This window comes from Gekko japonicus, unplaced genomic scaffold (assembly GCF_001447785.1).
Source record: "Gekko japonicus isolate JY-2015 unplaced genomic scaffold, Gekko_japonicus_V1.1 scaffold2804, whole genome shotgun sequence".
NCBI lineage: Eukaryota > Metazoa > Chordata > Lepidosauria > Squamata > Gekkonidae > Gekko > Gekko japonicus.
Window position 1 is genome coordinate 169,833 of NW_015171587.1, and position 25,536 is coordinate 195,368.

A 25,536-nucleotide genomic window follows, 5' to 3' on the forward strand; every position below is an offset into this window, starting at 1 on the left:
GTCCCTCCTTTCCCCCCCCCCCCCCTCCCCAGGCCGAGCAGATCCATCCAGCCGTCACTGCCTGCCTGCCTGCCTGCCTGCCGGGGGAGGGCAGATCGGGAGAGGCGATCTGGCAAAGGTGCAGCCAGCCGGCACGCCTCATTTCGTCTCGCCGCACTCGTGAGCTCCGCTCTTCACCGGCACAGGGTAGCCGCCCGCGCCGCTTCGGCTGCCTACCTGGCCCGGCCCCACCTGCCGCTGCCCCCTCCCCTGCCCGGCGTGCCCTCTGGCTGCAGCATTCTTCCGCCCCGAGCCAGGATCGTGGCCATGCTGTGGATCCGCCGCGACCGGCTGCTCATCCTGCTGCTGCTCGGGGCGCTGTTGAGCGCAGACGTCTACTTCCACCTCTGGCCCCAAGTGCGGCAGCGGCTGGCCGGGGACAACGCGGGCCGGTCGGGGGGACCTTGCGCCTGCCCGGGGGAAGAAGCCGCGTCTGCCTCCAGCCTCCAGCCGCCGCCGCCGCCAGACAGCGCGGAGAAGAACGGAGCGGAGGAAACCAGCCCGGCTCGCAGATCCAAGCTGCGGCGGCTCTTCGCACACCCCCTCTACAGCGCCCCCGAGCGGCCGGCGGAGAAGCTGCTCGGCAGGCAGGAGGCGCTGCGCTATTACCGCCGGAAAGTAGCCCGCTGGAACAGGTGCGAGCGGACGGGAGGGGCATCAAAGCGGGAGGGGGGCTCCACGCGGTATCCCCGGCAGGGAGATCGCTGAGCAAACGCTCGCCCAGCCTTTCCCTCGTCTCTGTTTGGCTCTTACGACCCGTAAATTGAAACTTTTGTGGCGTGTTTTTTTTTTAACAACCAGGAGGGCTAGAAACTTGCTCATTTTGTGCAAAAGTGAAATACCATTCATTTGCGCAAATAAGGGTTTTTTGCAAAGTCAGAATATTTCATGGAATTTTATAAACATTTTAACTTGATTGTTTGCTGCCTTGAGAGCCCTTTTCACTTGGATTATTTATGCATTTTTTTAAAAAAAAATCACTTCTAGTTACACTTAAGCCATCTTCTGTTCTGTAGCTCAGGAGCAGCTGGGGTTCTTCAGATTGCAGTCCAATGCCACTTAGCTTGAAAGTCTGTTGGACATAGTAGCAGACCCCATGTCACCTCTCACCTTCAGCGTAAGAAAGTGTTTCCTATTGAGTCAGCTCTTCATGTAGACTGGTATTATCTACTCCAACTGGCAGCAGCTCTGCAAGGTGTCAGGCAAGATCTTCCTGAGCCCTGGAACTTGACCTTCTCTGCATGCTCCTTACTCCTGATTTTCTTGACACTCAGTCCACAAGCATTGTCATGGGTTTGGGCACAGTTCTTCTGCATGTCTGACCTCCCTGTGCATTTTTCACACTTGTGGAGTCAGCACAAAAATGCTTCTGGAAATCGGGATAAACTAAAAGTGTACAGAGCCAAACAGTGGGAAAGCTGCTGTTTGAAGCACAAGAGCAGGCTATGTTGTGTGTGTGTGTGTGTGTGTGTCCCGGGGTCATTTAGCAACCCTACTAACATATTAGGTATGGGTGGGGAAATAAGTTGTCGTGATGTTGGGGTTCAGTGCAAAGTCTTCTTTATTTAGATACTTATAACCTGCTCCTCTCTCCAGTGGAATGAAAAGTAGCTTATAACATCATTCTGTCTTCCTCCATTTTATCCTCACAACAGCGGTGCTGTGAGGTCAGTTAGGTAGAGAGAGAGTGACTGGTCCAAGGTCAGGCAGTGAGCTTCCATGGCAGAGTTGGGATTTGAGGCTGAATCTCCCAGATCCTAGTCTGACACTCCCAAACTGAGTTTCCTCAGTGACATCTGGGAGTTGGCCTCTCTTTCTCGTGGCAGCTATTTCTCAAGTGCCACTTCAATGTGGTGTTTTCTACACAAGGACAGGATTGTGCCACCAAGGATTTTCAGGGTTTTTAAATTGACATTAGGTTTCAATATCTTTATGATGTTACTAGGAATAAGGCCTGTTGTGGAAATAAATACAACGAGCTCTAGAAAGAGGCTCTGAGCAGATGCCCTGGCCTTGGGCACTCAGTGTCAATTTGCTGTGGTGACCTCAACAGGGTATAATGACACACAGAGTCCACCATTTTCTCCAGGGGAACTGATCTCTGCCATCTGAAGAGGTTCAGTGCAAAGTCTTCTTTATTTAGATACTTATAACCTGCTCCTCTCTCCAATGGAATGAAAAGTAGCTTATAACATCATTCTGTCCTCCTCCATTTTATCCTCACAACAGCGGTGCTGTGAGGTCAGTTAGGTGGAGAGAGAGTGACTGGTCCAAGGTCAGGGTTTTTAAATTGACATTAGATTGCAATATCTTTATGATGTTACTAGGAATAAGGCCCGTTGTGGAAATAAATACAACAAGCTCTAGAAAGAGGCTCTGAGCAGATGCCCTGGCCTTGGGCACTCAGTGTCAATTTGCTGTGGTGACCTCAACAGGGGTATAATGACACACAGAGTCCACCCTTTTCTCAAAGGGAACTGATCTCTGCCATCTGAAGAACAGTTGTAATTCTGAGTGATCTCCAGTCCTCACCTGGAGATTGGCAACAATGGTTCCCCAAGAGGAAATTGGTTTGAAGGGTGGAGTCTATGGCATTGTCCCTGACTGAGGTCCCACCCCTCCTCAAACGCCATTCTCTTCAGGCTCCACCCCTGTAAGGTAGGTTAGGCTGAAAGTCTGTGGCTGGTCCAAAATCACCCACTCAGCTTCCACAGCAAGAACTTGGGTCTGGCAGACCATGCTCTGAAGCGCTAACTGCTATGTCACACTGGCTGTCATAGGGTGGCCACCTCAGCAGGGTGTAATGACACAGAGTCCACCATTTTCTCCAGGGGAACTGATCTCTGCCATCTGAAGAGCAGTTGTAATTCTGAGTGATCTCCAGCCCTCACCTGGAGATTGGCAACAATGGTTCCCCAGGATGACAAGTACAGTCTTTCTCCGCAAGTGGTGACAAAAGCAGCTCACACCATTCTCCTATCCCCCTATTGATCTGCACAACAACCCTGTAAGGTAGGTTAGGCTGAAAATCTGTGACTGGTCTGAAATCACCCATTCAACTTCCACAGTAAGAACCTGGGTCTGGCAGACCCTGCTCTGAAGTGCTAACTGCTATGCCACACTGGCTGTGGTATCACCTGGTATCACAACTGAACTCCAGACAACAGATCTCTCTCTCCCCTTGGAGAAAATAACTGCTTTGGAGGGTGGACTTTATGGCATTCTGTTCAGCTGAGGCCTCTCCCCTCCCCAGACTCTGGCTTCCATTGACTCCACCACAAAATCTCCAGGAATTTCCCAACCTGGACCTGGCAACCCTAGTCAGGACTGGCCCCAATAAGTTCCCCACAAAGGCCAAAGTAGGCCTGGAAAGGGCCTCCTCCCCCACCTTTTTACTGACAGAACCAAGCTTTGTTGCCCAGCAACAGCCACTGATGGGAAAGTGAGGCACACAGCAGGAGGAGAAGGGAATGGTTTGATGGCCACTGGCCCACCTAAATAGCCAGCCAGCCACGGAGGTGCCAAGCAGGAGAATGTCAAAAGAGACAGCTGTTTTGGCAGTGTATTCTGAGAGGAACAGTGGCCAGCCAGGCTGGCAGTGGGCAGAAGAGAGGAGCAGACCCAGTACCCAGCCAATGGCATGTGAGTACTCTTGAGTGGCATTTGACAAGCCAAATGGCTGATGGAGTGCGCAGCACAGCCAATGGGAGAAATGAAAAGTGCCAATACACCAGGGCTTTTATATATATCAGATAACAATATGTGTATCAAGTTCAGCTTTCATTTTTAAAAAGGAAGTTTCTGTCCATTTTTGTTACAGAGATATAAGAAGAAAGGTATATCACCACAGTGAAAAGGGCTAGAAAGCTCCTTTTTAAAAATGAAAGCTGGCATTCAGAGAACACAGATTCACAGCTAAGATTTCATTCAAGTTCCTATCTCTAAATAATCACAAAAATGCTTACCTGAGTGAGCAGCATAAGAACAGTAGGTAGAAACAAAAGATCATTAAAGTATCATAAACAATCAAACAGTATAAAACCTGCTGATATAATCAACAATATAACCAACAATCCATTAGAGCAGTGTCCTCTAAAGAATTTTGAGTTGGAAGAAAAACAAAGACCAATTACACATAAAAACAAATCAGTCCAAAACCCGAGTGAATAAGAATTATTTGACCTGGCTCCTAAGCCTTGAGAGGTCAAACACTAGGCAAAGGAAGGAAGAAGTTCCATAGCTGACATGCCGCTACCCAAAAGACTTTGCCTTGCCTCTAAAAGTGGCAGTTCACAGAGCAGATCCTCTGCAAAAGATCTTAATTGTTGGGCAGACTCATGAGATCAAACAGATCTTTAAAAATCCTGGACCTGGACAATTTAGGACTTTAGCAGAGCAATTCTTTGTAGGTTACCACGGTTTGTTGACATAAAATATGCACTTTGAGTTGTGGCCAGAAGTAAATAGGTAACCTATACACCATTCTTTCAAAAGAACTGTCAGTCTGTTCAGACAATATAGGGCCAGGGCCACTTATATACTTTCAACAGTGAACGCTGATCTAAACATACTTAATGCTGCATAATGTGAACTGGGGTTGCTGAACAAAAATCCCATATGCTTCTTTCTCCAAGGTGGGCAGGCCAGGGGGGGCCCTGGAAGGATCCGAGAGGTATTTAAATGTCTCCCCATGCCTTCCCCGGCCTTTCCAAGGGCCGGCTTGCCTGGGCTCCCCGCAGTCGCAGGGCGCCCGGGCAAGCCAAGGGCAGGCATGGGTGTGTGGCCTAATATGCTAATGAGCTGCACTGTCATGGGTGTGGCCTAATATGCTAATGAGTTTCTGCTGTTGGGTGTGGCCTATTTTGCTAATGAGTTCCTGCTGGACTTTTTCTACAAAAAAAGCCCTGCTTATAGTAATCTAATAAGCTGCTTAGAAGCAACTAGACCTTCTCAGAGGGCCACTTCTAATTTTTGACTCCCCTACACATGAACACCAAAAAAGTGAGACGTAATTTAGTTTTAACAAATGCTTTTTTAGCCCCGTCCCTTGAGCTTGAGGCCGAGACTGCCCCCTGTTGGCCCTGGAAACGACCCGGTTTTATCCACGAAGGGCTCATTTCCCCCTGATTCAACTACCAATAGATATTTCTAGATGTCAATTTGGTTCCCTTAAGCAAGAGACTTTTGTTAGTCTTAGGGCTCTCACCCCAGTGGGTACAGAACTGTCAGTAGGAAAACGCAGACTTCAAAATGTTACTGATATGAATTAAAGGGCTTATTGAAAGGCATTACTGTGCAATATACTACAAAATCAAATTGCTAACTGAAATAGATGCATGATAGAGGAATATATGAAAAGGTATGGATACAAAATCATCAGTAAGAGGCAGAAATAATATAAGCAGATACCTAGACAGTGCTGAAGCATGAGTCAATAAAGCACAATTCTAAACCAGTTTTACATCAGTACAAGACACAATAGATAGTTGAGAGATGGACGACAAACCTTGTAAATATTTTTGAAACAAAAGGTTGCAAATATGAGATGCATAGTGCATCTACATGTTAAACTGTGAATTGCTTCCAATGCTCCCTCTAAGCAGTGGAGTCCTGTGAGCAAAAATTCTACTTTGCGGGCTACTGGCATTAAAGTTGTGAGCGAGTGATTTGGCTACTGCATAAATTAGTTTGCTCTAGAGCCATCCTTCCTGAGTTGAGACAAAAATGTGTGAGCCGGAGGCTAAAAAACTGTGAGCTAGCTCACACTAACTCAGCTTAGAGGGAACACTGATTGCCTCCCTACCATCCTTCTAGTTTTAGCTCAGTTTCTTAGCGAGCAAATTGATACAGTTTCATCCAAGAATCCAGGAAGGTCGCAGACGCAGGACTTTCACAGGCTTGTGAGCCTCTCAGTCCTCAGACTCCGGAGAATTAGGAGGGGAGGGTAGAGCACAGCAGCTTGGGGCCTGGAATTACCACACAGGCCTGTCCAGGCCTGGAGTTCTTTGACCCTGAGAAAGGAAAACTTTTAAAAAACATGTTCGTTCCCTGTGAAAAGAGCAAAACTATAGGAATAAAAACTAAAACTCTAAGAATTTAGAAAAATCTATTCAAACTAATAAGTCAACAGACCCCAAGGAGTCCAAGTCCCAGAAATAGGTAGGTAACAGGATTGGGTCCACAAGCAAGTCAATCCCAAGATGCTAAAAACCTACCCACACCTAGAGTTGCCAGGTCCCTCCTGGCAACTGGTGGGGGATGGGGGGAGGACTTACTGGGAGCAGCAAGAAGGCCCATCTGACATACAGGAAGGCCCATCAGTCCATGTCACTGCCCACATGACCCAGAAGTGACATCATATCAAGGTGGTGCTCTGGTTTGGGCAAAAAACTCTATGGTAAATTTGGCTTTCACCGTAGAGTTTCCCCCAAAATACCAGACCATCACCTTGTCATCCAGGATGTGATGACCACATCTGGGTCATTTGGGCAGTGACGTAGACCCCCCCACATCTGCTGGGGGATCTGGCAACCCTTCCTGAGGTCTTTATACCTTTTGCTTGATCAGGGGAGTTACCAGGTTGGTTCCCACCCCCATAGGGTGGAGAAAGAGGTGTGAACAGGTAATTTTTCTTCCTTTATTGTTTACTTTGGCACCTAAGGGACTAAATGTCCTTTTCCCGTAACATCTTTTCAGTATCCCAAAACAATACATCAGCTCAAGCTCTTCATATTGGTCGTGAGACTGGTCTTGTTTGTCAGAGTTGCAGGTGTATTCTCTTCAGGGAGGGATCTTCAGGCTCAGTCAGCAATCAGCAGTGCATTCTGGGGCTTTCCAATGTTTCAGGCTGGGGTTCAAAGAAAAGCATTCTTGAATACCATGATTGTGCATGCTAACAGTTGGGGGGCGGGGTGTTTCTCCTTATGTGTGAAACCCAGTCCTGTGCAATCTGGTTCTAATGGCATCTCAACAGCTGCTTATCTTACCTTATTTGGCAAAGTTAACATCCCAGTCAACACACCAGTTTTTGGGCTCCTCCAGCTAAATCCACAAAGTTTTCCAAAGCCATTGGTGCAGTCCCACAAAATAGGATCAAATATCCAGCAATCCATGCTTTTCTTCACCCCATGGTATCATGTAGGGTCAAACATCATTCAAGTTCTCTTCAGGGAGGGATCTTCTGTTATAAAAATTCATTTGAACAAGCTTGGACAAGTTTTAGGGAAGCTTGCACAAGCTGCCCCCATGAACAAAAGCTCTGTCTCAATACGACAAGGTGTTGTCCCGGTGTTTACAGCTACTTGCGGTTAGATGTTCTTCATGGAATGCACAGCAATCACTCGGTGCTGTATCACTGCGGTCACAGCAAAAGTCACAATTTTTGATGGCAATACATTTTGTTCAAAGATGGAGGCTGCAACTAGGCCAATTCAGGGCCAAGAAGGTACTGGATTAACAGACAAAAAGTCCCTACCACTGGAAGCTTTAGTGGCAATCAAAATTCCAAACAGGGAAAACAGTTGTTGTTTTTTAAATGGACAGTGTAAACCGGCCTAACAGTTCTGACCTGTCCTGCAGCGCAAGTGTCACAGTATGCCTTTTTTTTCAAATGTTGCGATCTCTTTATTCCCCTTTCTTATTGCAAGAGCTTTTGACAGAGCCAGAATACGGTCACTCCTACAATGAGGTATGCTTAAGGGCAAAATGAAGAATGTCCCTAAATCACACTTGTAATCTGTGCAGAGGGAATATCAAAACTGAAAGAACAAATTAAATTCAGACCAGAGCCAGGAGCTTGTGTTGTAGTCTAAGGTGTATATGAATCCACTTTATAATAAAGACCACAGAGGTCATTAGTTTTTTTGTGTTTTTTTTTGTGGGGGGGGGATTCATTAGCCTGTCTGCCAACACATAACCCACACTAATAATCTGTGACCTAAAAGTAACACTGCCAAAAAGATGGAGGAAAAAAGTCCTACTCTTTTAAGGAAGAATCTTCTTCAGGTGACCAGGAAGGAAAGCTTACAAAAGTCGAGTCTTTCTTTTAGGAAGGGCTGCCTGCCAACTGGCCTGGAGAAAACTACTTAATAGGGTGTTAGTTACAGATGTTGTTACTTGCCTCCACGCCATAAAAGCTTCAGTTCTCTATTTCCACACAGTAAGCCTCTGTTAAAGGGACAGGGCATTTTTTTCTCCAGGCCAGGTGGCAGCCCTTCCTAAAAGAAAGACCTGACTTTTGTAAGCTTTCCTTCCTGGAAACCTGAGGAAGATTCTTCTTTGCCCCAAGTGGCCAGGTGAGGTGGCTAGCTATAAAACATAGGCCCGGGCACACGGGCCGGATATCGCGGGGGGAGGCGTGGCTAATTGCCCTGGAGGAAACTAACACGTGGCGTGGCTGCCCGAGCACACGTCCCTGTCGAGGTCCCATGGTTCAGGGGAAATGCCGATCAGACGGGTATCCTGCAGCGCGGCACAGAAGCCGCTCCGTGCGATTGCACTAACAATCGCTGTTTGTGCGCATGCGCTGTTGGGCGCTGTTGCGCAACTTGCGGAGACTTGGGAGACAAAAAACCCCTTGTGTGCGACGAACAGCGGCGGGTGCCAGATCCCACGTAAGTCCACCGGAAACGCGATTTCCGGAAACTAGTACCTCGGCGGTACTAGTTTTTTACTCCGCATCTTTGGCGGGAAGCCTCGGGTTAGCCACGGGAGCTCTACGCTTCCCAGATGTTGCAGTGTGATCGCGCCTCTCTCCCGCAGCAACTTTGCTGTGTGACCGGGGCCATAATACATTAAAGAGGGACAATTAACCTTAGGATAGCATATATGTGAATTGCATTGAGGAGTTGTATAAATGACAAGGATGATTAAGTATCCATTTGTATGTTTTTATTTAGAACCAAGCTCATACTACCTGTGTAGATTGCTCCAGGAGGTCCTTCTCCCAGATCTCATGCATTCTTTGACCAGCAGCTCATTTAACTGATATACAGAATGACTCAAACAGCTTTTTACACCTAAGTCTCATCCACTTTTACTTGAGAAACCAGTCTTGCTGACTGCTCTGGCCATATACTTCCAGGGAAGTTTGCAAGAACTGCAGCTGCAGGCTTTTAAAATGCATACTGGGCAGAAATTTAATAAGGGGCAAGTGGAAGCTGTGTTGGGGAGAGAGTGTTCGGCAAGTGTGTCCTTTCTAAATGCAGCAACAGAGCTTGTTTGGCACCTTACCTGCACTCTTGAAACCCGACGGGGTCACTTTTATCTTGCAGGAAAAGTCAAGCCGAAAGCCATGGCATGGGAGCCAAAACTCTTTATCACTAACCTGCCACAGAGTCTACTTTGTCCTCAGCCTCTAATAGGTACAGCTTACGTGTCACACACAAATGCACAAAATGTAGAAACAAGAGCAGGTGCAAGATCCGGGCTGCAGATCAGTGAGAGCTTGTGACCTTGCTCTGGTTCAATTAGATAAGTGCATTTCTTTTTAAACCACTGCGTTGTGACCAGAGAGAGAAAGAAGCCTGTCAGTTATTCAACAGGGCCAGTGCCTGAAATTGCTGAAGTACTTCTTCTAGAGCAGTCCTAGTGTCTTCAGTGTAACCTCCTGATTATCGGATTTCCTGAGATTCAAACCCCAGTATAGAGGGCAGGGTTAGGAACTCAGGAATGATGACTCTACGTGGAGGGTCAGGAGATGCAGCCAGAACATTTTTTAAAAAATTATACCTTGCACTCTCAGGAGGCATGTTAGTTCTGGGGAGATGTTTGTACCTACTGCCACAAGAACCTGCCTGCCAAGTAAGATTTTCTGCTGAGGCCCTTCACTGTATATCCCAGTTCACAGGAATTAAAACAGAATCAATATTAAAAATCAACAACAAAATCCAAATGATCAAAATAACATGAAATCATGAAAGACTATTAACACCAGCAATAAAACAATAAAATCAGCAGCAATATCCACACACACCCCACACCCTAAGACCAATAAAATAATAGATGAGATACAAGACAAGAGAGAAGATCTTTTCTCCTGTATCCTTAGTTCTACAGGATTGGGCACACAGTGAAGGGTCTTAGTGGAAAATCTTAGTTGGCAGGCAGGTTCCTATGGAAGGAAGTAGTCCCACAAAGACTGTGGTCCCAAATCACTTAGGGGGTTTATGGTTTTATAAAGTCAGCACTTGTGTCCGGGGATGACAGTGCAATTCTTTCAGAACTGGCTAAATGTGTTCCCAGTGGCTCACACCAGTTAGCAATTGCTGTGCTGTGTTTTGATCTAACTGAAGTGTCTAAAGATTTTTTAAAGACAGCTTTAGGTTGAGTACATTGCTAGAATCTAGTCTGGACAAGAACATGGGCAACTGTAACCAGATCCTGTTCAAGGAAGGTCTGCAGTTGGCTCCCCAACTGAACCTGACCACAGAATAGGTTTGCCAGAACCCTCCTGGCAACTGGCAGGGGTCGGGGAGGAGGGGCAGAAAGGAGCAGCCTACCAGCAGAAAGGAGAAGGCCTAGGCCTTGTGACTGGCATGGCAAGGAAGTGATGTCATCACACCAGCAATATCTGGGCAATGCTCTGGTATTTGGGCAAAAGCTCTATGGTAAAACTGACTTCTGCCTTAGAGTTTCTGCCCAAATACCAGAGCATCATTCAGATGTTGCTGGTGTGATTACATCACTTCCTGTGCCACACTGGCCACAAGGCCTAGGCCTTCTCCTTTCTGCTGGTAAATCCCCCTCACCGGCCAGCTGATTGGTGGCTGGGGGTAGGACCTGGTGGCAGGGGACCTCCACTGGTGGGTCTGGCAAGTGTACCACAGTAGAGGTACCACCTGGCACCCCAAGCAACAAACCTGCTTCTTCAAGAGGATTGCAGACCTTCAACTCCTCCATCCATGATGCTTGACAGAAGGAATGTAGGTCTCCAAGAAGAAATGATTCCTCAAACCACTTTAACTCTTTTGAAAACTACTGTCTGTCCCATGGCCCATGTGGTATAGTGGTTAGAGTGTTGGGCTAGGGTTCTGGGAGACCCAGGTTCAGGTCCCTGCTCTGTCACTGAAGCTTGCTGGGTGACCTTGGGCCAGTCATTCCCTCTCAGGCTAATCCACCTCACAGGGTTGCTAGGAGGATAAAATAGAGGTGAGAATGATAGTGTAAGATGGTTTGGGTTCTATTGTAGAGAAAGGTGGGGTGTAAAGAAAGTAAATAAAATCACACAGTAATTAAAAAACATAGAAGCAAATGCAAAGTAAGTGATAAACACTTGAAATGCACCTCTCTAGTTAAACTGAAGCACTGACAAGAACATCTGGAACTCCCAAAAGGATATCCTGAGGGAAGGTGATTTGGAGCAGAATAGAAGGCAGGAAAAGTGTTTAGCATACACACAGAGAAAGAAGCATTGCTCCTTGTTCAAAATGGCGCCCTGTCCAAGTTGTTTTACTTTACAAAACCCAACAGTGTTTAGGGCTTCATCACACAAATTTATCTATAACTTGTAAGGTAAAGGAAAAGGTTCCCTTGCTCGAAAGCCAGTCAAATCCAACACTAGGGTTGCGGTGCTCATCTCTGTTTCCAAGCCGAAGAGCCAGCACTGTCCGAAGACGTTTCCGTGGTCATGTGGCCGGCATGACTAAACACCAAGGCGCATGGAACGTTGTTACCTTCCCACTGAAGTGGTACCTATTTATCTACTTGCCATTTCTTGCTTTCGAACTGCTAGGTTGGCAGGAGCTGGAACTAGAGACGGGAGCTCACTCCATCATGCAGCACACTCGGGTCTCGAATTGCTGAACTACCGACCTTCCACAGCCTGCAGTTCAGCATCTTAACCACTTGAGCCACCGCAGCTCCTTCTATAACTTGTAGTTTACCCCTAATAAATAACATTTTGACTGCTTTGATAAGCCAGTGTGGTTAGAGTGTCAGACTAGAACCTGGGAGACCCAGGTTTGAATTCTTACTATGCCATGAAGCTCATTGGGTTACAATGAGCCAGTAATTCGCTCTCTCTTTCTCTCTCAGCCTAATCTACCTCACAAGGTTGTTGTGACAAAATAGAAGAGAACAATGTTGCAAGTTACCCTTAGTCCCCATTAGGGAAAAAGGCACGGTGTCAATAGCAAAATAAAAATCTGAATTGGCCTAAAGCAACAAAGAGAGAGCTCAGACATCTGTGTTTTCCACCTCATACCCTACAGGAGCCCAAAAGATAACGATGAGTGATGGTCATTAACTTATAAGGAAAAGGGTATAGAGCCTTGAAACCTGCTTGGAATCCAGCCTTTGATCTGAAAGACCTTCTCTTAATCTCTAATGCACAGAGAAACTGTATTGGACACTCAGAATAAATACCAAGTCTGTGCCCTGACACAATTAAGCTCTGGTTGATGGTTGAATTACTTAGGTGTGAAGCCTTCAGAAAGTACATAGGCATCTTCTGCCTTCATCCAGTCACTTCTAAGAAATCCTAAACTAAACCCTCAGGACTCAAAATGCCTCTCAGTAGGCTTTCAAAAACAACAGCTACATACAGAGAAAAGAGAAAGCACACTGGCAAGGACTTAAGGTATTTAATACCAGGATCAACTGTGAAAAATTTTGTGAGAAAAGGAAAGTATGAGCAAGAAAAGGCAAGGCAAAGAGTGAAACCAGAGCACCTGAACTGAATGAATTTAGGAGAGCAAGCGTCCTGGAGAACACTAATTAACCAATTAGGCTTGGGGTAGCAAGAACCAACCACCCAGTGAGTGGAGATAGTTTGCCAGTGATGGATTATACTCCCTGTGTCACAAAGCTTGTTTTCTTCCTCCCAGGCTAATTGGGTTAACTCAGGCTTGTAGGAATGAGCAGAGTTCCAATAAATAAATTATTTTTTTTAAAGCTGTGCAAGGAAAGGAGATCAGCAGCACTCCTTAACTAGAGACTGATGGACAAGCATCCACAGCCAGAGAAATGTAACAACAATGTGCCTGGAAGACGGTTCCATGCCAGGGACAGGACATACAAAACAGGAGTGTATTTTTAGACCAGCGGAAGTCTTTTGGCTGCTTGAAACAGGACTGACTTTGGCTCAAGGCTGTCTCCAGAATCCTGATTTCTTCACCAGACCAGCCATTTGTACACTCCTAAGGAGTCTGTTTTACACTTAGTTCCTATGCAACTAAAGGCCAACCGTCGTCCTTGGGCAGCTGTTGGATTTATTTCAGATACATTTTTCCTAACTAAATACTACCTGGCTCAAGATTGCCGTATTTTCCCCTAACAGAAACTCAGTGACCTGAACAGCTGCATGGCAGGGTGGAAAGACAATGAGTGCAATTTTCCCTAGCAGAGGGATACAGTGAGGGGGTAGTTGTACATACTGAATTTCTCTCCGTTTTGTAACAGTTAGGTAGGGAGCTTTGGCCAGGAAAAAGGTTGCTGTCCTAGCCTGGCCAAGCTAGCCATCGTTCATTACCAAATAGAGGTACAGAACACGCTAGATCTAAAATGTCCTGTCCCTTTAAGCTTTTCATGGCATGGAGGTAAATAACATCACCTGGTGTTTGCAGGAGATCAAACTGATATTAAAGGGACAGCTCCAGGGACCAATTTAAAAGATAGCAACCATAGCTGGATCTTATTAGTTAAGTTTTTCCTAGCACAGAGATTGGGGGGGAGGGGAGACTTTGCTTGTGGATCATGTTTGGCTTGTGCCAGCTGCATGGGTTTGGGAGCCCTGCCAGGAATGAAAGAGTTGGCAATTTTGTATAGATTCACCAACAAATTAATATAACACTGTCCAGAAAACAAATTGTAGAAATAGTTAAGTGAAGCAAATATATTAGGTTATACCTTATTAACTTCAGGCTGGATCCAAACGCATGCTTCCTCTGGCATCATGGTACTTCCAGTAGCGGAATGGCCCTTCTCTTAGTGGAGGGAGGATAATCCTTGATGATCCCGCTCCTACTGCAGAACCCCACTTCACCCACACTGTTGTTTACGAGGGTCCCCTGTGTCAGGATCCACAGCAAAACAACGAAGTACACGCTTCCAGGAAGGTTTTACTTTTATTGAAAAGCCATAGATGCAGTAACATGAACACTGTTAGTAATGGCGGGTTACCTATGCGCATAATAGGATATAGGGCATTCGTATGCAAACCCCCCCCCCCCCACGTAGTACCCAATTAGATGGGTTCCCGCGCGTAGGCATTTGGCTGGGAACTAACGGCTGCAGAATCAGGGTAGGTGATAAGCTTCCCACGAATTCTAGACACATCAACTTCTCCAGTGGCCTTGAGAGATATGCATTACAGCGAAGAGGCAATTAAGCGCATGGGAAGGAATGCACAGCAATTAAAAACATACACCATACTCTGGGCAGCATTGCTGACACCCTGGTCCCGAGGAACAGAATTTGGGGGGAATGCAGTGGGAAGGGGAGGGTGGCAAGTTTTATTCTGTGAGCAGCTTCCAGCTCATGGTACCTTTTTGAACATAGAAAATGAATCTCCTTCAGAGCTGAAAAACAAAGATGCTGTATAATTTGATTTGCAACTTGTTGGGGTTTTTTTTTTGCATTTTCAGCTTCCACAGAACTGGACTTATGAAAGGCATCACAGGAGCTAAGACATTGTGATGCAAAGGAGGATAGAGCTTCTATAGTTTAAACAACTGGGAATTTTGACAAGTTCAGTTGATGTGAAAGGGTCAAAGGAGCCATAGTTGCTGAAATTCTCCTTGCTGCACAGTTAAGACTGATAGAGGAGCTCTATCTTCCTTGGCATCAAGCTGTTCTCATCAGAAATACTGAAGGAACTACGTTCCACCTTTTGCAGTAAAATGCAAAGAAATTTTATGGCAACGTGAAACCAATCTGCAGTGTTTCAGATTGCCCTGAAATAAATTAAACCAAGCCTTTGCCCAGGGAAGTGTTTTCATTTCCATAGCCTTGTGGAGTTTGCACATGGTTCATCAGGCAAGGTGCTCAAAGCACAGACTATGCTATACTTAATCACAATAAGAGCTAGGGAAATATTCAAGGCCAGACAAGTAGCAAGTGTTTAAGCAGTATGAGGTTATGCTGGAGTTCCTGCAAATGGATATTGATTTAGAATTTGCAGAAGGACTAATATAGGCCAAGATGTTATGCTATTATCTGGGCAGATGAAACAGACTGCAAGGAACAAGTCAGCATGCATAGCTATTATGACAGATCCCTTGAGCATCCAAGGGTCAGAATCAATGGCTATCTCTTTGCAAATGGCATCTTTCTTGACTTATCCATGAACATTGGTTGTGTTTGATTGTGAATGAACAATTTAAAATTAATGTTCTTCCTTGACCTAGATGGCTGAGGCTAGCCCAATCTTGTTGGATCTTAGAAGTTAAACAGGGTCGGTCCTGGTTAATATTTGGATCGGAGACCACCAAGGACATTTGGGCTCGCTATGCAGATGCTTTTGTTTGTTACTCACTCAGTCATGTTCGACTTTTGGCAATTCTATGGACCAGCTCTCTCCACATTTTCCAATCTTGTACTGTTTCTTTGTTGTTCCATGCTCAGGCTGGTGTTGACTTTTATAGTGTCTAGCCACTGTGTTTTTTGGCACCAGGTTTCCTTTTGCCACTAACCAATCCAAGCATAATTACTTTTTCTAGTGAGTTCTTCCGTGTGACATGGCCAAAATAAGTCAGTCACAGTTTTCTGCTTGTTCCTGCCAATGCAATGCAGATGCAGGTCACAGCAAACTACGTCTGAATGTCTCTTGCCTTGAACACCCCAATGAGGTACTTTATACCACTACCATTTTTTTAAATATAAAGGTTAGTATTTACATAGTATTTCTACCTACTTAGCAGTAAAGCAAAAATAACATTGACATAAAGGTTAACAAGCAGGAAAATGTATGTGCCTGTTTGTAAGGTATCACATTTGTAGAGTCTAAATATATGGAGGGGCAGGAAAGAAACTTTAGAGATACTCTGTGTATGTAGTCCTCCCTCCTATGTATCTATACAGTGCTCGTAAGATCCCTCCTATGTATCTACACAATGCTCACAAGATCTGTCCACAGTTCTTTCTGTAGCAGATGGAACACATGGGCAAGAAGTAGCATTCAAGCACACATTGTGTTCTATATGAAGTGGCAGAGAGGCATATGGGAACCTAAGTCTTGCTCCTTTACCCCATTGCCTATAAAACTTACATGCTGAGACACTGTGAGAACTGACTCTATGTTTTGTTAGGGGAGGCAACTGAGAGACAAAGTAGAGGAATTCATGAGTCAGTTGGTTTTGTAGGTGTACAAATCCCAGACATTCCATAGCAGAAAGGCTAGATTCCATTCCAGAAGATGTTTTGTTCTTTCTGTTCTTTAACACAAAAAAACTTGGCAATCAGAACTTCTGCTTTCAGAGGGTGGGCTGCATCTGTGGAACACTCTGGAATTCCAAAACAGAAACAGACATTCCAAGACGAAGTGCCCAGAAGGTTCCTTAAGGGGAACTGGATCACACAGTGGCTATAATGGCATTGTCATTGCCATTAATGTGTTACAGAAACAATTTTATATAATTCCATCCATCCTGAGGGCACAGCTGATGTATAATAACATCTCTTTTTCTGTCCCCCTCTGTTAATCTAACCTGGGGGGGGGGAGAGATACTACTGTTATTTACTACTTTTCTTTTTCCCAGGCAAAGCCACTTGCTGTTGTATGACTCAGAGTTGCATCTTGTTCTTTTGGGGGAAATATTGATTATTATCCAGCCACTTTGGAATGCAATATATGGCACTCATAAACCCAAGGGCTGTTCAGAAAACTCTAACAGGCTGCACTAACACTAAATTTGTCTCTCTGCCTGAGTGCCAAAATGCAAATAGAACATAGGACAGCAAGGACGTTTTCTCTCTGTACTAAATCCAGTTGACTTAATGAACAAGTTGACATTTGGCTTCCGGTGTTTTTTTTTTTTCACATCCTGGGTAAGAAAGCAAAGATGGAATGTTAGGCCAGAATTTGGGATGTGTTGCTTAGTAATTTTAATGGGCCCTGGTCCAATTTTATGTCTGCAATAACGATTCCAAAACAGGATGAGGTTAAGCCTCCTCAGTGTGTTACGGAAAACATGAGATGGATCTCCAAATGAGAATGATATCCAGGGTGTTTTCCACATGGGGACAGTGATGTGTCACTTCCCTATTGCTGGTGCAGCAGCCTATACAGTGCAATGGCAATGGGAGTTTCTCTGACCCAGCCTCCCATGGTGGCCATATCCCACCCCCTATATAACCAGGACTTTTCAGGGGAGGGTTAATGAAAAATTGAATATTGGTATATTGGTATAATGTTATATCAATATGTGTAACAGGGTCTCTGAATTTCCAGCTTTCATTTTTAAAACTAAGTCTCTATCCCGTTTTGTTGCAGAGATATACCTTCCCCTTATATCTCCACAACAAAAAGGGGCTGGAGGCTTACTTTAAAAAAAGCAAAAAAAAAAACCCTAGAAGTTGAGAATTCAGAGAACCCATTACAGATTTTGTAACTTTTAAAAAATGTTGCAGGGGGAGGAAATGGCCACTGTGACAAAAATGGCCACCATGTGGGTAAAACTGGAAAAAAACAAACTTTCCTACTCAAATGGCAATCATTATTTATTTATTCATTCATTCGATTTGTACCCCGCCCTCCCCACCGAGGCGGGCTCAGGGCGGCTCACATAAAATAACAATTAAAACAATATAAATATCAATATAAAACATACAACATAGTTATTAAAAACAATTTACATGATGATGGCGGTACAGTAATGGTAAAGTGCATGATGAGCATACAGTCAGTGAGAAATTCCACTATCGGCAGGCTCAGGCTGGGAATAATATTGGCACAGGGCATAGATGGTGAAATACAGCTCATTACCTAAACGCCTGGTGGAAGAGCTCCTTTTCCATGGCCCTGGGGAACTGTGAAAGGTCCCGCATGGCCCTGATCTCTTCCAGAAGCTCATTCCACCAAAGTTATCCAGGCATTACCGCAATTTCCCCTAAAATTTCACAACAAAGCAGGTTTCAGACAGTCAGGGGAAAAACCAAGGTAACCATAGGAGGTGCATGATGCTGTGGAAAAACAGGGAGGAAAAAACACTTCCCAGAAGCATCGAACCCAGGGCAAATAACCTGTGTGGAAATGGCCCAGATTAGGAAGTAGGAGTGAAAGCCAGAGCAATCCAAAATGCAATGAAGGCAATTTAAGGCTCAGGTGGAGCAATACCTAAATATCAGTTCTGCCGTTGGTCATGAGCAAACTTTGGCCATTTCATTTCACTCTGCTAATAAGCTTTGTAAATGTCACTTCTCTATACATTTGGCAGCAAAGGAGAAATGGACAAAGCTCACTCACAGTACTTTGAGAGGCTCTTTGGCAAAAAAAAAAAAAGTGAAGTTGTGCTCCTCCTATCCTGCACTGATTTCCCCTGAAAGTGACATCATGCTGCATGCAATATCAGTGTTCTTAAAAAAAAAAAAATTCTCCCACTGCTGCTCAGAGTAGTGGCAGGCAAGAAGGGCTGCTGGTAGGAGGAGTAGGTTGACGTGGGATGCTAATGTTTATGACCAGGCAATGTACACTTGTCATCAGGGGTCGTTTCGTAGAAAAAGAGCTAGGGGGACTAATTAGCATAACTCATTAGCATATGCCACACCTCCTGACATCACCGGAAATGTGTCATAAGGCCACACACCCCGCTCCCAACGGTCCCGGCCGCCGGTGCCAGCCTTGCAGCTCCACTGCCGAGCCCCATGAGGGGCCCGGCGGTGGAAGCAACTTACCCTCCCTCTTCTCCAGCCTCCTTCTGGCTGAATGAGGGCCGGAAGTGGGGCGGCCGGAAGCGGGGGCGGGGCTTCGTCATGTGCCCTGCCCCCCGTACCTCACCCGGGGGAACTGCGTTCCCCCGCGTTCTCCCCCGAAATGTCCTCTGCTTGTCATGGTTATAATATTTTTCTGGGGAGGTAGTCCTTAGCTTTCGCCAGTTTCTGAAAGGAGTTTGTGAGCCAAAAATGGTAAAGAATCACTGGGATATGGTGCTGTTTTCTTTGCTGAACTGTTTTCAAGAAGCCCTCGCAGCAGAACTGGAACACAAGTTCTGTGGAGCCGGACCTGAATCTATCAATGTCTATGGCTTTGTGGGGGCAATTTTTGCCAGTTCTCTCTCCCCCCTGCAGACTTCCATGTTGCACCTCACACCATTCCTAACCAGTGTTCCCTCTAAGCTGAGTCAGTGTGAGCAAGCTCAAGTTTTTTAGACTCCGGCTCACACATTTTTTGTCTTAGCTCAGGAAGGAGGGCTCCAGAGCAAACTAGTTTATGCAGAAGCCAAATCCCTCACTCACAATTTTAACACCAGTAGCTCACAATGTGGAAGTTTTGCTCACAAGACTCCACAGCTTAGAGGGAACATTGTTCCTAACAGTCTTTTGACACACACACACACCCTAAAATTGGATTGGGGAGAACCAGTGGGCTGTAGCCAGAGTGGGGAGGTGGGAAACTCCCACCCCACAAGCTTTGGTCTACTCAAGATACCTTGCATCAAACTTTTTATTTATTATTCAGTATGTACAAATCATCACTTCTTTGGCCAAGGTATCTGGCTACTTTCTATGAAAGTTGCTGAAATTCATAATATGTTTTGGTAGAAGTATTTGAATGTATGTACAAGTTACCAAAAAGCATTTGAAAGCCATCTAACTGAATGACCTTGGATCTCTCAGCTGAAGTGGGAACATTCTTCTTAAGAGTACCAATAGCTCATACCAATAAGCCCCGGATCTCTTTTTTCTGCAACAAATGAATTCACTGTGTAGACTCTACAAATGCCAGCTTGCATAGAAACAATGTGCAAGTCCCTGGTAGCCCAGTGAAACTCTGGCTGGCATTTGTAATGTGCTCAGTGTCATTCATCATATCCCTTCTGTGTGGCACTTCAATTAGGAAGACAGGAATTGATTGCAGGATGTGGATATCAGCTGGAGAAAGTAATATGATTGCAAGAAATGGGACAAGAGGCTTACAAGAAAACCACTTTGTCTCCCATTAGAAATAGACTCCAGAGTTTATTTTAATCCTTTAACAAGCAGCTGCACCCCTCACAATTGCAGTAATCATGCTCTTCAGCATCACACCTATAGCATAAAGATTCTGTGCAAAACGTTATTGTTATGTCTCAGCACAGTGATGTTCAAACTTCTTTCCAATGAATGCCTTCCACATTGATTTGTTCGCTGAGGAACCTCTGAGCATCTGTTGCAGAAGTAGGATGTGCTGCAGAGAAATGGCCAAGTCTGGTGGTCCTCACTACCAGCACAGTATTGAGCATATAAATCTAAGAGTGCCTGAGTTGCGAAAGACCAGTAGTGTCAAGCCCTGCCCCCTCCCCACTGCAGAGCCCCCAGCACTCATGGCTATTATCAGACCTTGTGAATCCAGAAAACCCAAGGGATAAAACTTTCCTGGGGTCAGAAATGGATGCTGAGTGGGAGGGGGAAGTAGGTAAGCTCTGCAATTGTCAGATCCTTCTGCTGACAGTTCGCTGTATCCAGCCCATTGTACTCTAGGCCTGAAATGCCCTTGCCTTTTAGACTGCAAGGGTAACAGTTTCAGTACAATGAAACAGAAAACAGTAATGGGGTTGCTCTGGCAGGTTTATCATACATTCACAATTGGTGGAGCTGTGGACTTAGGGATGCCATCCCCCAGGTGGGACCTGGGGATCCCCAGAATTACAGCTCATCTCCAGACTACAGAGATCAGTTCTCCTGGAGAAAATGGATGCTTTGGAGGGTGGGCTCCATGGCATTGTACCCCACTGAGGTCCCTGTCCTCTCCAGGCTCCATCCCCAAAGCTCCAGGAGATTCCCAACCTAGATCTGGCAACTGTGCCCCTCCAGGGGCCTGGCAACCCTAGAGCCTGTGATTAGGCCACAGATTGCTGAATCTGACTTCCTGGTAGGGAATTTGGTGGCTCCCCCCCAATCTCATTTGTTTAGCACTAGTTGTTTTTAAGATAAACATTCTTACTTAGTTAAGGGGAAAGCAAAACCAAAACAGACACACAAACACACACCCCTCCAACATGCCATTGCAACTAAAGGTTGCAATTGGGTGTGTTTCCAGTTTTCACTGTTGTTTCCAGCTTCTTGTCCTGCCACACTGTCTTCTGTGACTTTGGAGAATTCATGGTGTGTGCACCATGTAGGAGGAAAGTGTGAAGACATGGCTCCTATATTCCTGATGTTCCTCCTCCCCCCATTCTCCCTCACACACATCTTGAAATCCCCAAAGTCAACAGTGGGGAAGAAGGCAATAGAGCATAAATTTCTGGACTGGACTTGCTTTCATTTCAAAATATTCATTTTCATTTCATTTGGTATTGCATTCATTGATTTCAGTGGAAAATAATCCCTACCTGTAATGTTTTTGATTTCCATTCATTAGATGACATTTTCATTGTACCCCCATACAATGAATGCTGCTTCACAATTGGAATGCAGGTGCATTTAAGTGTTTTATGACCTTAAAACATTATTTTCCTTTGGGCTGCACAATCAACATTGTAATGCAAGTTCCATGCTGAGGATATTCTGAAAGGGGTCTGTGAGCCAAAAAAGGTAAAGAACCACTGTGATATGGTGCTAGTATTTGGACCCAGACTATGGTGTCAAAGAGAGGAGGCTTCATCCTTCTTTCTGCACAATTTCCAGACCCAAAATCTTTCCAAGGGGCACTGTTTGCCCCATTGGAGATCCCATGTGCACTGATGAGTGTAAACTAGGTTTCCCCAAAAGCAGGGGTCTTTTTGTAGAAAAAGAGCTGCCGGAGCTCATTAGCATAACTTATTAGCATATGCAACACCCCCTGACATCACCGGAAGTGTGTCATAAGGCCACACCCCCTGACATCACATGAACCTCTTGATGACTGTTTCTTGTCCTTGGCCCTTTCAGTCTGTTGGTTATGGGCCAAAAGGGACAGTTTCAGTTTGAGAAAATGGCATGGTGGGGGGGAGGCTTAACTCCCTCTCTTTGTGTTAGGGTTCCCAACTCCAGATTAGGAAATTCATGGAGATTTGGGGGGGAACCTGGAGAAGGGTTTGGGGAGGGGAGGAACCTTCATGGGGTATAATGCCATAGAGTCTACCCTCCAAAGCAGCCATTTCCATGCATGAACGTTCAAGCACACATATGTAGACTCCAGCACTTGGTTGTATGTTGGTGGTTCATTTTGTTTGCTGTTCGGGGGGGGGGACAACACTGCAAAAACAAGGGAGTACACTGTGTCCAAGTGGGAGCGGTGATTTGGCCATGTGCATATGCACATGCACAAAGAAATTTTTTAAAAAAACTCTTGTGCCACGCCACCACTTGGGCGGCATGACTATCTGGATGATGCCTGGAGCCTCATCATGCAATGCAAGCGGTCCAGGAAAGGATGTGTGATCATCCGAATCTGCAAAAAAATACCCCCAATCAAATATACGGCAGGAACAAATCATGGTAAGATTGCCGTGTGACCACAGCCATAATGTGTAGTTAGACCTCCAGCAATCCAGAAAATTCTGGCCATGTACCTGCAGAGACTATCCTGCCAACTGCTATGCTAAACTCCACTGAATGTGCAGGTCCCAAAATCACTCGAAACATGACTTGTTTTGAATTGTGAAGAAATCATTACCACAAGCATATGCAATCTTAACTCAAGAGGAAAACAAATACTGCAAGTAGGACAGATTTGATTTTTGAATGTGTTATTTGCCCAAATTAAAGCATTACTAATTCCTGCTATTTGGATCTCTAGGCCGATCCTCCAATAGTAGATTTTTCTGCCACTATTAAACTAATTTTTTCTTTTTTGTTTTATGTAATCTGGCAATTTGCTGATTGGTCGTTTTTCTGTATAATTGATCACATGAAGCTGTCTTTACCTGAGTCAGATCACGGGTCGATCACAGTCAGTACTGTATGCTCTGACCAGCAGCAGTTTTCCACGGTCTCACACAGGAGTCTTTCACACCACCTACCACCTTATCCTTTTAAAAAAAACCTAGAGATGGTGAGGATTGAACCTGAGATCTTCACCACTGAACTGTTGCACCATTTAGTCTCCAGACTACAATAGAAAGTCTGCATTGTGTTTTGGGGACATGGGGTTTGTGACGAGGATATGCTCTGGAGCATGGTGATGGTTCCAACAGAGGTTGGCAGCATGTAAAAGGGCAATGTGAACCTTTTCAGATCAAATAGCTCTTTCAGATCAAATACCTCAAGTAGGGTTGCCAACTCTTGGTTGGGAAATTCCTGGAGATTTTGGAATAGAGCCTGAGGAGGGTGGGGTTTGGGGAGGGGCTTCAGCAGGGAATAAAGTCATAGAATCCATCATCCCAAAACAGCCAATTTTTCCAGGGGAATTGACCCCTGTCTTCTGGAGATCAGTTGCAATTCGGGGGGGGGGAATCCATGCCTTAGCTTGAGGTTGGCATCCCCAGATTCCAGGGAAATGGTGGTGCTGTACAAAGATTTCATTTACTTCATGGTATGTGGTCACATACCCTGGAACATGCTGGCAAAACTACTGTGAGGTTCTTTGAAAAGAAATGGGAGATACCTTCTTTTATGGTTTCATCTTTCTACTTCCTCTGTTTTCCACACTAATCCACTGATAGCTGGCCATTAGAGACAGAGGACTGGCTTTATTTTTCATTTCGATGTTCAAATCCTATTATTTTGCCTGGCAAGACTCAGAAGACTGTAAATGAGGATGACATGAAAATTGTGTATTTGGTTTGAGGGTTGAGGCAAACAAAAAGGCACCATGTAATTTAGGCCACTTTAGTTTGTCAATACCATCCTGCCTATTTGGTGAATGAAGCTGTGTGTTGGAGCTTCATCAATACATGCCTATTGTGTTTTTGTGGATCTAATGTCTAAGAAATCATCAAGCCAAAGCCAAAAAATAAAAATAAACTGAGAATTTCAGTGGAATTGTTTGCAATGTATTGCTGTACACATGGATTGTTTCAAAAGCCAGGCAAGATTATACCAAATAAATTGCTGAGAAATTGGGACATACCCCCAGTGATAAGATGAAAGGAAGACAAAGAAATCCTAAACTGGTCTACAGAGAAGTAAATCTTATTCTATTCAATGGGGTTTACTCCCAGGAAAGTGATTTTAGGATTGCCAGCCAGCCGGCCGGTCTCTCTCTCTCACACACATTGTTGTTGAGGGAGACCCTTCATTGGCGGAGGAGCTTAATCTCTTCTTTGCCCGTTTTGATGTGGAGCCGAAGGGGACAGCCATACTACAGCCATCTGTCCATGGCGGCCCCTCCCTCAAGGTATAAGAGCATGAGGTGAGGCGTACGCTGAGGGCTGTAAATCCGAGGAAAGCGGCTGGACCTGATGGCATTACGGGATGGGTGTTGAAAGAGTGGGCTGACCAGTTGGCAGGGGTCTTTACTAAGATCTTCAACCGGTCCTTACACCAGTCCATTGTTCCATCTTGCCTAAAGTCCTCAATTATTGTTCCCCTGCCCAAAAAATCCACAATCAGCAGTCTAAAGGAAATAATAATACAGCTGAAAGCACTTTGAGTATGTCCTTATTACTGGGAGCTGGACTAGATAAGACAATGGAAGCAGGGCCACAAACAGGGGGTACCGGGGGAACAGGATTTTGGGGGCCTAATTCACCTAGAGGGCTGGGTTCATGCTGTATTCATGGAATGCATTTTTTCTAATACAGTTCTGATTGCAGCCACTAGGGGCACAGGGGAGACAAAGCACAGCAAGGAGCTCTACCTTTCTGCAAAGTTTACCAGGAAGCTGATCAGATCCTGCTAAACCTATCAGCCAAGCCAACAGTGGCTCAAGGGAAGAACAGCCAGGACAAGCTAGTCAGTGCCAGGATGCAGCCTCCTAACAAGGTCTATGGTTTCCTTTTTCCTTTAGTTTCACCCAAGTCCTGCACAGTCAGATCTTGCAAAGGGGCAACCTTGTTAGTGTGTGGTAGCAAACACACAAACAAGCAAACCATGGAATCTTTGTCCAGGGACCCATAGTGGCCCTCGGCAGCCCTGACTGGAAGATTCGTAAATGGATCTCCTAAGAAATATTTATTATTAAATAACAATTCTTTGGGTGGGCAGGCATGTTTGTATCAGGACGATAGGACGAGGAAAGAGGTTTAGCTTTTTCCTCTCAAGACATTTTCTTAACTTCAAATACCTGCACTGAAGCTACTATTTGTGCCACTGTGAGAAACGTAGAGGCAATCTGATTTTTCCCCACTGAGGTAAATAGGAGTTCCAAGGTGCCAAGTTATTGGCTGAGTGACGGAGAAGAAAAAGGTTAATCCCATCCTGTTTCCTAATCCCACCATAGCTCCAAACCAAATTGCCCCGAGCCGCTTCTATTTGCCAGTAAAAATGTATAGGTGACCCATT

The 25,536-nt window shown here is 45.3% G+C and overlaps 1 protein-coding gene across 1 annotated transcript in view; it reads left to right on the forward strand.

Moving 5' to 3' along the window:
- Nucleotides 1-300: 300 nt before the first annotated feature.
- LOC107117697 (pseudokinase FAM20A-like) overlaps nucleotides 301-25,536 on the forward strand; it is a gene marked incomplete at its 3' end in the record, with an annotated part of 42,799 nt that continues 17,563 nt past the window's right edge. Inside the window, exon 1 of the mRNA XM_015419853.1 lies at nucleotides 301-674. Coding sequence (XP_015275339.1) covers nucleotides 307-674 — 368 coding nt within the window. The remainder of the gene's footprint in view (nucleotides 675-25,536) is intronic.